The sequence below is a fragment of the Strigops habroptila genome, chromosome 3 (assembly GCF_004027225.2).
Source record: "Strigops habroptila isolate Jane chromosome 3, bStrHab1.2.pri, whole genome shotgun sequence".
NCBI classification, from domain to species: Eukaryota; Metazoa; Chordata; class Aves; order Psittaciformes; family Psittacidae; genus Strigops; species Strigops habroptila.
This window is the reverse complement of record NC_044279.2, coordinates 61,257,116-61,274,944: the sequence shown is the minus strand read 5'-3', so window position 1 is coordinate 61,274,944 and position 17,829 is coordinate 61,257,116. Positions and strand designations below refer to the sequence as shown.

The following is a 17,829-nucleotide window of genomic DNA, read 5'->3' as shown; positions in this document are numbered from 1 at the left end:
GGAGATAACTTCCTGACACAGTCAGTGAGTGAGCCAACTAGGGTGGGCGGCCTGCTGGATCTGCTGTTTGTGATCAGAGAAGAGCTTGTGGGTGATGTGATGATTGGAGGCCTTCTTGGGCATGGCTATCATGAAATGATAGAGGTTTTCAATTCCCAAAGAAGTAAGAAGGGAGTATAACAGAACTGCTACTTTGGGCTTCCAGAGGGCAAACTTTGGCCTGCTGGTTGAGTCCTTTAAGAGGTAGACCTGAAGGGCAAAGGAGACCAGGAAGGCTGGACCTTCTTCAAGAACGAAATCTTAAAGGCACAGGAGCAGGCAGTCCCCATATGTTGAAGGATGAACCAGCAAGGAAGAAGACTGACCTGGCTGAAAAGAGACCCTTGGCTGGAACTCAGGGTTAAAAGAAGAGTTTATGACCTTTGGATAAAGGGGCAGGCAACTCAGGAAGACTACAAGGATGTTGCGAGGTTATGCAGGGAGAAAATTAGAAGGCCTAAAGCCCAGCCAGATCTTAATCTGGCTACTGCTGTAAAAGACAGTAAAATATATTCCTGTAAATACATTAGCAACAAAAGGAGGGTTAAGGAGAATCTCCATCTTTATTGGATGTGATGAGGAAAAGGCAGAGGTACTTAATGTCTTCTTTGTCTCACTCTTCAATAAGATCAGTTGTTCTCTGGGCACTGTGCCTCTGAGCTGAAAGCCAGGGATGGGGAGCACAATTAAGCCCCCTTAACCCAAGAGGAAATGGTTAGTGACCTGCTACGCCACTTACATACACAGAGGTGTATGGGGCTGAATGGGATCCACCTAAGGGTACTGAAGGAGCTGGCAGAAATGCTCACTGAGCCACTTTCCATCATTCATCAGCAGCCCTGATCATACAACAGCCTCCCTAACCAGGGAGGACCCTGTTAACTGCAGGTTAGCAAACGTGACACCCATCTATGAGAAGGGCCAGAAAGAGGGTTTGGTGACCTTTAGGTCCCTTCAGTCTGACCTCAGTGCCAAGGAAGGTTATGGAGCAGATCACCTTGAGTGCCATCACACAACACATACAGGACAACCAGGTGACCAGGCCCTGACAACATGGATTTATGAAAGGCAAGTCCTGCTTGACTAACCTGATCATGTTGTATGACAGGGCGATCTGCTTAGCGGATGAGGGAATGGCTGTGGATGTTGCCTACCTAGTCTTTTGTAAAGCCTTTGACACTGTTTCCCACAGCATTATCCTGGAGACAGTGGCTGCTCATGGCTTGGATAGGTGTACTCTTCACTGGGTAAAAACCCAGCTGGATGGCCGGGCCCAAAGAATTGTGGTGAATGGAGTTAAATACACTGGTGGCTGGTCACAGGTGGTTCCCCAGGACTCAGTGTTGTGGCCAGTTCTGCGTAATATCTTTATCAATGATGTGGACAAAGGGATCAAGTACACCCTCAGTAAGCTTGCAGAAAAAGATCCAGCGATGGTCAACAGCCAGCTGAACATGAGCCAGCTTGTGGCCAGGCAGCCAAAAAGGCCAATGGCATCCTGGCTTGTATCAGCAATAGTGTGGCCAGCAGGGCCAGGGCAGTGATCATCCTCCTTTACTGGGCACTGGTGAGGCTGCACCTCAAACACTGTGTTTGGTTCTGGGCCCCTCATTACAAGACAGACCTTGAGGTGGTGGAGTGTGTCCAGAGAAGGGCAATGAAGCTGGTGAAGGGTCTGGAGCACAAGTCTTATGAGGAACTGAGAACTGGGGTTGTTTAGTCTGGAGAAGGCTCAGGGGGGACTAGAACAGGAGGAAATGGCCCCAAGTTGCACCAAGGGGAGTTTAGGTTAGATATTAGGAAAAATTTCTTCAGTGAAAGGGTGATCAAGCATGGGAACAGGCTGTCCAGGGAAGTGTTGGAGTGCCACATGTAGATGTGGCACTTAGTGACATGGTTTAATGGTGGACTTGGGATACATTAAAACTGGTAAAACTTGTATTGTTATCAGTCTTGTGTTTCCCTTCTTCAACTGTTTTTTTTTTTAATATCAAAATTGCTGCAGTAGTAATATGCGGAGTATTTCAAACCTGAAACTAAAGGCTATTTGATGTGTTTACGCGGCAGCACTCATTAGGCGAGTGTCGTGTCCATGCTCAAAAGTTTGAACGAATTTCCTTGCATGAGTGCTGTAAGGTACAGGCTATTATTTCCCGTTGTACAAGTTCAGAAGTGGGGCACAGAGAGGTACTGTGATTTTCCCAAGATCGGAAGCGATTCAGAGGCAGGGTAGGAATAGGTGATAAGTTTTTTGGAGGAAGAACAAATAATTATTATCTTTTATTGGGCTTGCTTTCCCTCCCTCCTCCCCCTTCCCCAAATTTATATACTCATTAGTGTTGACAAGGAAATACGTTAGAATCCTTGGCAGGGCATATACAAATATTTCTCTTATACGTAGTCAGTAGCTCTTATTCCATCTGATGTGATGGAGAGATCTCAGTGAAAATGTTTGTACCACAGCCACAGTCTTTTTGCCTTGTCTGTATATGGACAGAGCCTGGGCAAGTATTTGCATGAGCAAATCTTAGCATCCAGATATACTCCTGTTGTGTTCACTTTCATTTCTGGAAACACAAGTACGTACTGTGCAGACCCTTGGGAAGCCATGAAAACACATGTATGTATATGTGTATATATATACACATATGCATAAAACCATATATATTTTTTACTTATGTAAGATCTGTGCCTTTAGACAAACATAAAAGAATAGGAACTTCTGGTTTCAGCCAGCAGTTCTATAAAACATAGTGCTGCTTAACAGTGAACACAGAAGCTGATTTCATAAATATTTTCAGATCTGATTTAGAGATTGAAATTAAGAACAAAGTACTGCAGTATGTAAGTAGAGATTTAAGAATTACTGATATCTTCTGTTCTCAAAGCACAGTGTTTAGGTTTTCTTTACTTCTTTGTATTTACCTGCAAAGAAGAAAATTCACATTTTTCCTGTAACAATTGCCTACTGAGCCCTAAGGCTTTATGTAAAATGGTAAAGGGAACTAAATCTCTTTATTCTTGTGTAACTCATTAGCTAACATCAGACGATTAGTGCTAATGTTTCAATCTAAACCAGTTCAAGAAGTCCCTCATTAACAGGGCTAGATTTCCTTTGATTTAATTACTTAATGTCCCAGATATATGGGAAATTCAGAGATTAGCTCTGAGAAATCTCTGCAGACATGGTCACATCTAGAAATGTGAACTTACATACAGGCTCCAAAAATGTTGTTTAAAATGTTAACAGGACGCCTTTAGTCTGCTGGTAATGCTTGGTTAAATGTTCAAGGCAATCACATTGATGATAGCTAGAGAATGAAGATAATGACTGCTTGCTGAGTATGATTTAGTCTTCATTATTATAAGCAAATGAATTGCAAATTTCCATAATTAAACATCCAGTACACTGGTCAGATTCTCTTGTAAAGTTTAATAATTGCTGTTGTAGGGAAAACAGTACAGCGGGGTGTTGCTGTCACATGATGAGCTTTTGAGGCTGAGCTATTAGGATGCCCTTTTAAAATGTTCTCCATATTTTCTGCTTTAGAGGCAAGAGATATCATCATGGAGATTTCATCAAAAGAAAATACTCAGCTTTTCTCAAACACAATCCCGCTTGTTGACCGATCTTCATTCAAATCTGAATCTTCCGCATCCAAGGAAAAAGAGTCATGTTGTGGAGGTATAAAGGTAGAGTAAGAAGTTTTGTCTATTCCAGTAGGGACTTAGAAAGCCTCTTTTCTTTTTTTTTTTGTAATTTCACAAAAATCGGTGAAATCTTTTTCAGTTCTGATTATGTCTGGCTGGGTCACTATGAAATTATTGATGATTTTTCTCAGTCTCAAAAAAAAATCTGCTTCAGATCTGTATTTGCCTAGTGTTTGGCAATGTTCAAATACAACATGGTGGTTGTGTGTTATGAGATCTTCAAGGGTCTTCCTGAAAGTTCATTATATCCTCCTTATTGCACCACCCAATTTTCCTGACCTTAAGAATAGAGTATTGGCAGACAGGTACCACAGGCAGCTGTTAATACAGGTTGCTTTTTTAAGCTTGTAGACATGGTAGTCTTCTGGGCTCTAAAAAATAGCACGTTTGTTACAGTCTACATGTTTTGAGTACTATGTTATTTAAGTATTAATATAGTATTCCCGATTTGAGAGAATTCTGCTTGAGGTGGCTTTGAAGCGTATAATATTCCTGATTTGAGAGAATTCTGCTTGAGGTGGCTTTGAAAGGAAACTGCACAAGTATCACAACTGTATCTGTACTTACCCATGAGAAGTACTTCCACGAGCCAATGGAAGCTCTCTGCTTTAAGCCTTGTAACGTAGCTGTACCTACCTGATGGTAGGACCGCTGCACCTTGGAGGAGCATTCTTCCCTGTATGGGACACTGTATGAGGTACAGGAGGCAGCACGGTGCTTTGTGTATTGCCTCTGCTTTCCAAAGCCAGGCTGTAAAATGCTAACACTGCCTTGGGTGATGTCTCAATAGATCACCAGAGAATGCTGAGGTGATATGGCAAAATGAGTCTTTGGCCTTGCCCAGTTCTTTTCATCTTGCACGGTCTTTATTTCATTTGTTTTTTCTCTCTCTCACACACACATATTTACTTTTGATACACATCCAGCTCCCAATACAGTGAATGACTTCAGCAGTAGTTGACCTGAAGTTTATAAATAATGCGAAGCAGTTAAGATATAGTAGGATTAATTGAGTCTGATTACTGCTATAAAAATATTTTGATTCCTGAATATTCTCCTTGATTTTTTTCTGATCCTGTAAAGGCCCAGAAATGAGGTCCTAATTATCAGCTTTCCTATATGTCAAAATTTCCTTTATTAATGAGAAAGGTGTAGTGAAATATTCAATTACAGTCACTGACAAACCACAATAGAATGTGAAATCATGTGCTCCTTTCTGTCTCATACCTAAATCAGAAACATTTTTCCACAGCTCTACAGAGTCTCCAGCTCCTTCCTGGGACAGCTGCAAACCCAGTAGAAAAACTTGTGCCAAAAAGAGACAGAAATGTTTGAAGTTCTAGTTTGACTTACATGATTCTCCTGTGAAAAATCATATTTGCTCTTACATTGCTATTTAAAATCCAAGGGCATAAACACACAGAAAATGTAAAATACCATGGTGATATTTTTACTAGAGAGCTCTTTTAGAGCCCTCACTGTAAGAAATAAGAATCAGATACTGTTTATTTACCCACAAGTCTTTCTGAAGGAGGAATAACCAGCACTGGATAAAGTCAAGTCTGTTGAATGTGACACAGAGATACATTTGAACCTTAACACAAGAATTTGCGCTCAACAGTGCTGCCAGTGTTATTACTTATATGCCTTGTCAAATGAGGTGTTATAAGGAGTATTGCATTGGAGGTGAGTACATCACTTTAGAGCACCTGCTTACTGGAAAGTGTGATTGCTCAGAGAGCAAGCCTAATGAGTAGGACAGGGATCTAGGCCTCTCTTAATATGAAACATTATTGTGTATTTTTATTTCTGGTTTAGGGTTTGGGATTGGTTTTTTTAATTTTTTACAAAGAGCATCCCTAGATATTCAACCTGTATCTGAAGGTAAAAAGCAATGTTGTGATTCCCATGACCAATTGCACAATGTGTGAGTATCTCTGGAGCTCATAAACTCAGAAAGGCTGCATTCAGTGAAGGAAAATTTAGGCAATAGCTCTGCAGGATCTTGCACTCCTACTGTATGTGTTTCAGGGCAGGGAGTTACTTCAGATCAGCTCTAGTCTTGTCCCAGAGACTGAAGAGCCATCAGCTATCGAAGTGAACATAATGCCCTTCTGGAACACATCTTCCAGTTTCATTTTTTGCGTAAAAGGAATTCAGTCTTCACATTTGCAGTATGACCAAAGCACCCAAAGCACAGTCAAGGGAGTGGGGAGTTTCATTTCCAAAGCCCACTCCTGATTCAGACTAACACGCTAAAACAGATATAGTGATAAGTAGCAGAAAATAACTGCCTTTGCAAAATAAAAGGATGAGAGAAGGTTCTTCCCCAGAAAAATGCAGAGTGCACTCAAAATAAAATGTATGTATTAGAGCTTGCAAGGGATCTGGTGGGGAAAGGATGAGCCTAGAGAGGATTTCTTGGCAGGTCATTGTTCGACTCATGGACTCATGTAACAGGAGTCAGAGACTTCTCTCTCCTGGTCACCCTGGGCTTCAGTGGGAACAGCTTACTAGAACAGGACTCTAAAATCCATCTGATTGCAAAAGCCTGTATTAAAAAATGCCAAAAAATATCACCTCTCCATTAAGCCATACTTAATGCATACCTTTATTGTTATTGTATAAGACACCCCCTCTTTAGAGAGATCAGGAAAGTGTTATATGTCTGTCTTTCAAAGCATCAGTACTTTTGGCATCTACCTGAAATATGCAGTGGCTGACAGCAAGTCCAGTTTACATCATTATTGCTCATAAATAATGGTCAAATTAGCAATCTAGTATTCTTAAAAAATAGGAGAAATATTGTCATGGATAGTTGGGAAGAGTTGGGATTGTAAAACTTGTTTAAAAATAATTCATAAAGTAAAGCTTTGTGTACTGTCTGATTTTAATCACTGTCAATTTCTTTCACAGGTTTTTCTTGGCGCATTGTCTTTTGTTTATTTTGCTAAAGCACTCTCAGGAAGTTATCTAAAAAGCACTATAACACAAGTAGAAAGAAGATTTGATATCCCTTCCTCTTTGGTTGGCGTTATTGATGGCAGTTTTGAAATTGGTATGTGCTGTAGAACATATTTTTGCTTTCAGAAAAAAACCCCACTGATGCAATTTGTTATGAAAAATGATTGTATAAATCTCCTTGAACCATTAAAACTGAGCAAGATTCACCTAGTAAAGGTCATCATGACTGCCAATATGACTATTTTGGATAGGATAAGGTTGCTTGTACAAGCAATAGTTCAACATAGATCTAAATATTTTGTACTGTGGTAAGCCTGGCAAATAATGCTAATAGAAATTTGGGCTGTTGAATAAGAATTTGCCTGCATAGATTCCACTTTCTGTCTCCTTTTGCCAGCAATCCAGTCTGCCCCGCTCCCCCCTCCTCCCCCCCCCCCCCCCAGTGTTTGCCCTTCTTGATTTATTAAGGAGGAAGGGTGCAAACCTCTAACTGTAATCTACGTTCATTGTCCACTCCACTCCCTTCCTTCTTGCCCTAGTGTTTCCAGAATTACACTGAATCTTATAATTTCAGTTTACTGAATTTATCTCATTGGTGTCTAGTGGACTGTGGTATTTGTGGGAATTCAATCTTAGCCTAAGTGTATAAAGCTCTGTTTGATTCCTTCTTTTCCTGGCTATTTGTTCTCTTCAGCTAGCATAGTCCTTCTCCTCATTTCTAGCTGTTTATCCAAAAATTTATGGTTTTCTTATCATGGAAGGCATTAGACTTTTGTAAGAATGCCTAGAAAGAGGCAGACACACCAATCCCTTTCAATCAGTCCTCTTCCCTGAGACCACTGCCTATACCACTCACTAGGAATTGTTATTTTAGGGAATCTCCTACCAACATGCCATAACACTCAGTTTTCCTTTCTTACTCTCAAAGGGAACCTCCTAATCATAATTCTCGTAAGCTACTTTGGAGCGAAGCTTCACAGGCCAAGAATAATTGGAGCAGGCTGCTTAATTATGTCAGCTGGAACATTCCTAATTGCGATGCCCCAGTTCTTCATGGGACGGTAAGTGCAGTGATTGGTATTTTCCAACTGGGCTATGCACATTGAATATTAGCTCACTAAAATATTTAGGCATTGATTGTAAAGATGCCCATAGAAATAGACATATGTGGATGTGGTTACTCAACATTTTTTTGTGACAAGACTAATTACTCTAGAGCAAATAATTTAACATATATGCTATACTCAGTTGTAATCCGATTGTTTTACTAGTCTGTGATCTTGATTGGCCACATTTTGATGCAGTTTAAGAATTGTGGAGGCTTCAGTGGTGAAGTGATGACTAAAGTCAGGAAGACAATCTGAGTTTCAAACACAAGCCAGAGGATACACCCACTGTCTAGTAATCTCTCCGTACAGATTCATGCATTATAGCAGAGCCAAGTGCCAGTTACACTAAAATGCGTCACTGTGACACAAAGAGAACCAAAGAAACAGTTTTAATGTACTAACACAGTATAAACTGAGTTCCATTTGTCTATAAACCATTATTGGCGACGCTGGATGTGGATGAAATTTTCATTTAACTGCCTTCCATGGTCATAACACATCTGTTTGCTTTTTCTTGTAAGCTGGGACAGTAAAAAACAACTTTGGTTTCTAAACAGATATGAATATGAAAGATTCCCTTCCACCATCAATTCGACTGTTAGTATCTCTCCATGCCTGCAGGATAAAAGCCAAACTCTGCTCTCTGCCTTGGAAAAACCTCAAGCAAAAATAAATGCAGGTGAGAATGATCTGTGTCAAATAATGTGGTAAGCATACTAGAATATATTAAAAGGTTCACAAATTCTCATGCAATAGTTTATTTGAATGCAAAAAAAAGAAGAAAAAGGAATAAGATAAATCTTCCCACAGAAAATCCAGATCTACTGGTTGAGGCAAATTATTTAAAATAAATATATAACTGCCACTGCCCACTGCCAAGAGATTTTTTCAGGCTGCAGCCTTTCCTCCAGCCTTGCTGTCTCCTCCAGCAATTTTCTGCAGCTTTGTGGCTTGCAGAAACACCAATCTCCCATGGGGACCTTGGAAAGTCATGGTCTTCCCTCTGCCAGGAAATGTGCTTTTAGATCCTTGGCCCACTGGAAAGAGCTGCTTGGGTCTCCCAACCTGCAAACCCCACTTCTTGTTTCCCTCCTTGCCCATGACCCCTTTTTGCACACCACAAAGCTGTCTCCCCTCTAGGTGCTTTGAGTTCCTCGTGGGCAAGGAGCCTGACCATGAATAAGCTGTGGATAAGCAAATCAAACCCTCTGTATTTCACAAAACAAGTACGTTTGCATCCTCATACCTGCGGATTAGATGTGGTTGGTAATGCTCACTATCTTCACTGTTTCCCAAATCTTTCCATTAGGAGATCCCAGTTTTGGTTAGAAAGAATTGAAAAAGATTTCTAAAATGGAATGTGGTGATAAATTTATAAAACTAACCAACTTCTAATATCTCTGAAGCAAGCAGTTCATGCTAAAAGTGTCTTCTTCAAGCTCATTGGGTTAAAGTTGCCATCCCTACACCCCACAAAACATTTTTCACAGTTTTCATACTGGTTTTCCCACATTAGAAGTATCTTAGAAGTCCTGTGCATTCAGTGTCACACTGTTATGAAAAACACATCATTGTTGTCTCTCTTGTGACGTACCCAGGGTGTGAAAAAGGAGGCTCTTCCATGTGGATCTATGTTTTACTGGGAAATCTTTTGCGTGGAATAGGTGAAACTCCTATCCAGCCTCTGGGAATTACATACATTGATGATTACACCATTGAAGAAAATGCTGCCTTATACATTGGTAAAATAAATATATTTTTTCCTAATGGATTTTTCACCAGAGCAACATGAGTCATTCGGAATAATGGAATGAGTGTTACTGAATTAACTTGCCCTGATTGTTTGGTTTGCATAATTTCCAATATTAAAGTTTATTTAACAGTCTTGTATACTCAAGGGACCAAGTTCCCATTTAATTATACAAGCACAGTTCCACTATCTTAACTTTAGGAAAGAATTTGACCTTAGGTTCCTGCTGTTACCCTAATCTTCCTAATTCTTCTGGATGTGGACTGTTGAGCCTCTGTGCACATTCAGTTCTCTGGAAAGTGGTAAAAAACATGTACTCTTTTAAGCACTTAAAATAGAATTTGGCAGGCACTCAAAACATTCTCTCCAGCTTCAGGTAGAATTATAAACAATAAGGCTTTAAAAACTGAGGCTTAAAAAGTTGGTATCACTGTTTTCTTATTGTGTCCATTGTCTGAAGACCTCTGCACATTCACATGAAATATTATCAAAAACTCCTTCCCCATCAACATCTTGTCTTGAGAAGTTTGCAGCCTGGCAAAAGGCAAAAACTCAGGTCCTCTCTGTAAAAGATTCAGTCTTCCCAGATCTCCAGATCAATTTTGAAAATTCAAAATAGTCAGAAGATTTGGCTGAAATGTACTGAAACAGGTTAATATTGGGTAGCAAGGCGAAGTGATTTTTTCAGCCTATTCAGGGCCCACCAGCACTGAAAGTGATGAGTAACTTAAATAACTGTCATTTGCTTTCCAGTTATTTTAATCTGTTCAGCTAAATTGTTTCTAGCAATTCTAGATTGGTGATGCTAATGAGTTTAGGCCATTAAGTTCCCTGACTTATTTTTTCCTTTGGGCTGAATTTCATTCTTTAATTGGATGACAGCAAGAAGTTGAAGTGTGAGTGTAGTGGGGGATTTTATTGTTGTTTTTTTCTTCTTGAAAAACTGATGTAACTAATGTGCCAGAGAGCAGAAGGTTGGCTCAGTATTTTAAGACTATCACTTGTTAGCCATGACATGTCACACTTTGCTGTTAGGTGCAGCAAGACCCAGCGCTCTTTTTAACCCAGAAGTGTAACAGTCCCCTGTTTTCTATTGCAGGCTGCCTACAGACAGTTGCAATTATAGGGCCAATATTTGGCTTTCTTCTAGGATCCCTGTGTGCCAAACTTTATGTTGACATTGGCTTTGTAGATCTGGGTAAGTCAGAAAACTCTAGTTTTAAAAATTCAGTCAGGCTCCGAAATGCCTGTTTTAGGCCAAGAACTATCTAGTTACTTTCCAGGCTTAAGCGGCTAGCAGGGATGGAGCAGGCACTTAATGAAATAGAAAAGGATAACAGCAATGCAATGCCCCACACAGAAAAGGCTAGCAAGAAAGATGGGTGTGGAGGAAGTAGGAGGCCTGACACTTCCTCAGCCCCAGCAGATCTGTGGCTGATGCCCCCCAGGAGATGTGCCGGTGAGGAGTCTCTGGGGTGACAGCAGGCACCATAGAGTCATAGAATCAACTAGGTTGGAAAAGACCTTTAAGATCATCAAGTCCAACCGTTACCCCACGACTGCTAAGTCCACCATTAAACCATGTCACCGGGAGGAAGCAGGACTGAGGCTCAGGATCCTGCCAAGAGCTCTGTGTGCATTTTGTAGTACAGTGTCATTGCCCAGAAAAGCAGTCTTGCAATGGGTACCAGGAGTCCTGATTGCCCTCCCCCTGAGAAAACTTCCAGCCCATTTTGCTCTGGCACTTTTGTGCAGAATAGCCTGACCGGGAGCAAGTGTGTGGCTACCTGGAGTAACACATGTAGACCCTTGCAGCCTTCCTGGGGACATGTGAGTGTCATGGCTGGGGACCCTGCGGTGTCAGGGAAAGGCTGCTGCTGTGTCACAGGAATCAGCAAGTCCTTACTGCCTTCCCACAATTGCTCCTGTAACACCAACAGACACACAGCACAGCTAAACCTGGCAAGGTGGGGGTGGACTCTGGAGAAAGTTCCTGCAAAACCCCCTCCCTTGTCATCAGCAAACAATCTCAAAAAGCATTTATATGTTTGTCATTTTTTTGTCTTTGTCCAGACAGTATAACAATAACTCACAAGGATGTGCAGTGGGTGGGAGCCTGGTGGCTGGGCTACTTAATAGCAGGTGTGATCAGTATTCTGGCTGGCATCCCCTTCTGGTTCCTGCCCAAGCACCTCCCGAAACCAGAGGGCAGGAAGGATTCCAGTACCTCTTCCGAGCAGTCAGAGTTCATCACTGAGGATAACAAGGATCATCAAAAATCTTATCAGCAACAAGTGAAGATTGCTGAGATGGAAGGCAAGCCACGAGAGTTTATTTCTTGACTGTTGAGTCTTTCTCTCACTAAATTGTACTTTAAAACCTTATACTTTCTGAGGCTATATTTCAATGACCTAAGAATTACTATTTTCCTTCAGGTGTCACTCTCCACCTAACTAGTATGCACAAAAACGGTCTTTTCATTATTCATTGTTGGACCTGCTCTTGCATGCAGAATTTCTCTGGCTGAGATTTGTAAAATTACGTTAGTGGACCAGCAAATATCATGAAACTCTGCAAAAAAATTTTCATTCACAGATATAGACTGTTGCAGAAGGCAGGCTCAAAAAAAATCTCAGGTTTTGCTAAACCTTTTTCTTTAAGATCATTCATTAGAAAAACACATACAATATCTGATCAGAATAAAGATGGGCACAGACTATATAGAGTATTTAGGAAGCTATCTGGATTTAGACACAAGCTGTTTTGCACAGTTGCATTTCTTTGGCCCTACTTTACCAAAAGTATTTTCCCTCAGTGCTTGAATCTGTAACTCAGTATGTCTGTGCTTAGTGTCAGCTGTACTGAGAACTCTCTGCCCCCAGATTAAGCTAAAAGATGCTGTGGTTGTTGAGGACACATAGACACCAAATCAGTCCTGATTTATCATAGAGTCATAGAATAACATGTTGGAAAGGACCTCAAGGATCAGCGGGTCCAAGCAGATCAAAGGAAGATACATAGAACAAGATATGTCTTCCAGGACATTGACACTTAGTATTTTGCTCTGCTGCTCCCCCATCCAGAATTGGAGGAGCTCTTAGGAGCATCATGGAACTTCATGAATTTCTTCTGAAATGTTCTGCAGTCCTTCTTTGAAAGGTGCAAACACATTGCAAAGCATTATTGACAGCAGTTATTCTTTCTCTGGCCTTGTTATAATTTCTGCTGTTTTGTCTTGCAGACTTCTTGCCGTCACTGAAAAACCTCTTTGGGAATCCAGTTTACATTCTGTATTTGTGTGCAAGTATCATGCAGTTCAATTCTTTAATTGGCATGGTGACATATAAGCCAAAGTATATTGAACAGCAGTATGGGCAAACATCTTCAAAAACTAATTTTGTTATAGGTAATGCTATATCTGCTTCTTGGTATCTTAAAAAGGGACATTTTAGGAATGGCATATACATAGATGTAAGAAAATTGGAATTTTTTTAGGATATGTTTATTTCTTCTCCTTCCATGTCTGTCTTTAAGTAATAGCTCATAGAAGGTAAGTTATTTATTTTCTGCTTTAGCACTAGTAAGCTCTGAGTTTATCTACGCAAGATTACGTGATTTGATGCCTTATTTCCTATCTTACAAGAAATTTGAAAAATAATGTATGTACAGCACAAGAGAATAGTTGAAAAGAGAATTGGTTTTAAAATACTTTACATGAATTTGTTATCAGATAGACCTGTTCCCTTCTCATTTTTTTCGATTAAAGGAAGATCAGCTCAGTGGTAAAGGACTGATCATAAAGTAGCTGTGGTATTGCCAGTGGTTTCTTACTTTCTGAGGAGGTTGGTGTTAAATAAAAGGCAGTCAAAGTCATATCAGTGATCACACAATACATGCATTAAAACTCGAACATTATCTCAGTGAGATGCTGGTGAAAGAAGAATCGGTATTTCTGCCCTAACTTTACCTAAGAGCCTTTCTCTGTTGTAATGTTACTCTCCCAAGCTCTCCCATGGAGCTCAAGAGAGACACTGCTTCTGCCTTTTGGGACCAGTGTAGCCACTTTTGTAGATGTCTTCAGGATGGTGAACTTGACTGCCCGGTTGCTGAACCTTCATGCAGACTTGGGCTCAGTTCCTGAGGTCCAGGGGTTAAGTAGCATTAGACAGCAAAGAGGTTTACATCTATTCAATACAGAGGGAATTACCTTGATTTAGAGCAGCATTAGTTGCACAGCAACAGAGGTATACATATGCAGAAAAGCTGTATGGATCCATTGTGCTTTGCTTTGTTAATTCCTTGAAGATGAAAGCTGGAATTTCCTGACACAAAACTCCTCAAAGCAAGAAGAAATCTTCAAGCATAGTCAATGGCCAGAGAAAGTCCAGAAAACAATTCTTACATTCAGTATAGTACTTCTCATTGTATTTAAAGATTTTCTGGAGCTAAGCTTTCAGGTATGTGCAAATTTAGTGAGGATTAAGATCCATCTGATTTTACAAAGCATAGGGACTATATCCAACAGAGGATGTGAGATGGCTTGGCTAGGCTTGGCTAGGGAACGATCCTGGATGAATCATTTTCTTTCTCCCCAAATTCAGCCTTGCTATGAAAGCTGGGGGCTAACTAGAGCTAACACTGTCTATTTCCCATTCCCTACCTCCTTTCATATTTCTTTTTTTTTTTTTAGCAATTTCTAGCACAATCTTGCTGATAGATAGCAGAACTGTCAGAGAAATTCGAAGCACTATTAAAAAAACATCAGTGGCAGTCATAAGAGGGTATTTTTCAGTAGTCACAACCCAAGGAATGTGCAAGAAAGTAAAATGGCTCCTGCTGTGCTTTTATGAGTTTCCTTGAATATACACACTTCCCTCCACCTCCCAATCCTTATGCCAGTGTCAAGCAATGGAGTTATCTGTAAGGCTGTGAGACAAAGGCATGAACAAAAGCAACGCATAGAATCATAGAATAGTTTGGGTTGGAAGGGACCTTCAAAGGTCATCTAGTCCAACCCTCTGCAGTGAGCAGAACAGCATAGGAATGGGCAGGCAGAGTGTGGGTACGCTCCAGTGCATCACACAGCTTCCAGTTCCAATCCCACTGCTGTTTTACAAGCAAAAGAGAAACCTGATATATAGTGACTCTTAATTTACATGTGCTACATTTCAGATGCTGCTTCTAAATCCCCTGAAGTACAATTTTCATGTATGTGTACAGTGAAAAGTGCCGCCCTAGTGAAGCTTCCTGAACCTCGTCAGTAACTGAACTGGTCTCATGTGGTTAGCCAAGATACTGACTCCTGGGTTTGCCAGATACAATAAGGCTTTTTCTAACATCAAACATACCTGCTAACATCTATTTTAATCACTATTTTTTAACATGTGTACAGATTGATCAAACACTGGCTCAAAATAGATTCCAGTGCTCTTCTACTATGCAGATTAGACTCTAATGTCATAGGGTAGTGTTTTATATCAACTCATTTGAAATAATTTTGTAATACCTCCAGTCCCCTGAACAAACTTCTGAAACTCTATCTGCTACTGCATGTATGCTTTGGTTCTCAGCACCACTAGGTGTCAGCATGAATTAAAATCTGCAAACCTCACACACAGCCCTGCACAAGGGGAAATATGATGTCCCAGAACTGGCTGGTAAAGCTGGGAAAATCATGTTCAGTAACAATGAAATCCAGCAAAGGGCACCTTGCTTGTCTGAGCAGTATCACTTACAGTGGTTTCTATTTACATCTTTTTTGCATGTAATGAACAGGATTTTTTTCATTCTTGTTGTCCATGTCTATCAATATGGACACTGCTTTAAGCAAAGCTGTCCACGTAAGGAAGGATTAATAGTCACCCAATTTTATATGTTTCCTTCAATGCTTTTTCACTTGATTGCCTGAAGTGTGGTACAAGAGTGTCCGTGGGGTTATACCTATCTTTCTACTGTTGGAGCATTCACCAAAGGGAGCGTTTCAACAACCAAAACCAGAGAACTTCTCTAAGTCTCCTAGGCATGGAGCCAATGACATACCACTGCCTGTCTCCCTCTTAAAGAGTTCTCTAGGGGGTTATTGGTTTCATGGCTGAATCAAAACAGAAAAAGCAGGTCTTGCTCCAGATTTTATAACACTGTAGATAAAACTGAATTCACCCTCCAGGAACGAGCAGTTCAGGCTCCTCCTGTCAGTGGAAAGGGAAAGGAGCTGCCCTGGAAAATTGGAGTGGGACAGCCCCAGAGCATGGCCCCTGTTGCTCCTACTGTTGCTGTATGGGTGAAGGACACAGGGAAGGTCTATAACAAAGTCTCAAACTGTGCAGTGGGACTGTGACTGTCTTGGCTGCCCTAAGCAGCCCGATACCCCAGGTAACTTTTCTGTGCCCAGGGCAGATCTTGTGAGAAATAACACCAAACGTATTTGAATTAACACTACATTGATCCTTCCGCTGACAAAGTAACAGTGGAGAAAACTACCTAGCTTAAGAAATTGGACGATCATTATCTAAACCTTATACACCATCTCTCTTTCAAAGAATTAGCAAAGAAACATTTCCTTGGAAGCAAGTTTTGACAAGCAGTTCCAGCACCTTCTTGGGAATAATCGAAGGCTGGACAAATAAAATGCTCCATCTTCCTTATTTTGTTGCTTCATCTTATTGTTGCTGTTGTTTTTGTGGCTGAGGAGGATAGTCCACTGAGCTGTAGTTTTCCTTAATACAGATTTTACTGTTTGATTTCAGGTCTTATCAACATTCCTGCTGTGGCCTTTGGCATATTCTCTGGAGGGCTGATCATGAAAAAATTCAGAATCAATGTTTTAGGGGCTGCAAAACTCTCCCTGGGATCATCTTTCTTTGGTTACCTTTTGCTCCTGTCATTATTTGCAATGGGCTGTGAGAACTCAGATGTGGCTGGACTGACCGTGTCATACTATGGGTATGCTAGGAAAGACATGCTTCAGCACAACGTACTATTGCAAACCCAACTCCTTCCTGATTTTATTCCAGTGTATATATTCCAGTATATATTGCTGAAAAGAGAGTGACTGACCTAAATATGTTTCCCAGAAATTTGATTCAAAGCAGTGGAAGCCGCTCCATTTTTCCAGTGGGTATTGTGTCAGAACCCTTTTGTGATTGTTGCCTTCAGCCTGGAGGGGTTTATGCCACAAGTGCAGATATTACTTTTCTCATTACTTTCTAATTATTATTGCCATGAGACCATCCTTTCAACCTAGGAAATGTGAAGAGCTTAGTAGGGGAGGTGAGATTCAATTAATTGTTCCTTGCCTCTGCGCTGCTGAACAACCTGTGGCATTTAATAGCCTCTGAACTCAAAACTGAAGGATTCATTGATTACCATGAGTTAACCATTATGTTAACTGTGAGGTACACATGAGGCTAGTACTTTCTGGTCACTTTTACCCATGCTATTACTCTGTAAAGCTCACTTTTGGGAAGGAGTCTCCAGCACTTACTCCACAGCAGCCCCAGGAGCTGCTCCACTGGTGACTTCAGCAGCAGCTGGCAAGGTATCAGATCTTCAGTTTGGATGAATCCAATTCTGATAATTTCCTAACTAACTTCTAGAGCAACTGTTTTGCCTGAGTAACTCACTCCCCTCTTTGCTACTGGAATAAGCAAACCGTTTTGTCCAGTTTTGTTAAAACTGCTTCAAGCCTCTGACAACTAAAATCTTAGAAAATCTGTGAAAATGCATGAATAGAAATGTTAGCTGTGCCCCTTAATAAGGTAGTTGCTATGTCACAGTACGTGTGATATTGTGAAATCCTTTTTATAATAGAGAAATAAGAATTTACGCTACTGCATGGATGTGAAGAGACAACACCTTACTGGACTACAGACAGTAGGTCTGGCCAGATGTTCCTGGCAGAAAGCATAACCCATGATTTGATAATGATTTCTTCCATATCTGCTAGAAAACATCTTTGCAATTTCTCTTTTTCCCCAGAGCTAAACAAATGACTGATAACGAGCAAGCCCTGTACTCAGAGTGCAACTCAGGCTGCGCATGTTCCAAGAATGACTGGGACCCCATCTGCGGGGAAAATGGAGTCACCTACATTTCTGCTTGTCTCGCTGGCTGCCAGGCATCCAATGGCAGTGGGGAACACACTGTAAGACAAACTCTCATTTCCACATGTGATGTTGTAATTTTCCTATTACAACCAGTTCTGTCATAGTGGATTAAAATGGAGTAGGACATGTCCTTTTCAGCCCTAAATTCCTC

The 17,829-nt window shown here is 40.8% G+C and overlaps 1 protein-coding gene across 7 annotated transcripts in view; it reads left to right on the top strand.

Moving 5' to 3' along the window:
* LOC115605179 (solute carrier organic anion transporter family member 1C1-like) overlaps window positions 1-17,829 on the top strand; it is a 31,031-nt gene that overhangs the window by 4,966 nt on the left and 8,236 nt on the right. For 3 of the 7 annotated variants that reach the window (XM_030479207.1, XM_030479209.1, XM_030479208.1), the window contains 10 exons: window positions 3,590-3,732; window positions 6,667-6,808; window positions 7,643-7,775; window positions 8,381-8,502; window positions 9,422-9,565; window positions 10,673-10,771; window positions 11,647-11,889; window positions 12,815-12,979; window positions 16,320-16,515; window positions 17,551-17,716. In XM_030479207.1, the coding sequence (XP_030335067.1) occupies window positions 3,590-3,732; window positions 6,667-6,808; window positions 7,643-7,775; window positions 8,381-8,502; window positions 9,422-9,565; window positions 10,673-10,771; window positions 11,647-11,889; window positions 12,815-12,979; window positions 16,320-16,515; window positions 17,551-17,716 (1,553 nt within the window). The remainder of the gene's footprint in view (window positions 1-3,589; window positions 3,733-6,666; window positions 6,809-7,642; window positions 7,776-8,380; window positions 8,503-9,421; window positions 9,566-10,672; window positions 10,772-11,646; window positions 11,890-12,814; window positions 12,980-16,319; window positions 16,516-17,550; window positions 17,717-17,829) is intronic. The other 4 variants (XM_030479213.1, XM_030479214.1, XM_030479211.1 and 1 more) reach the window with 3 other exon arrangements.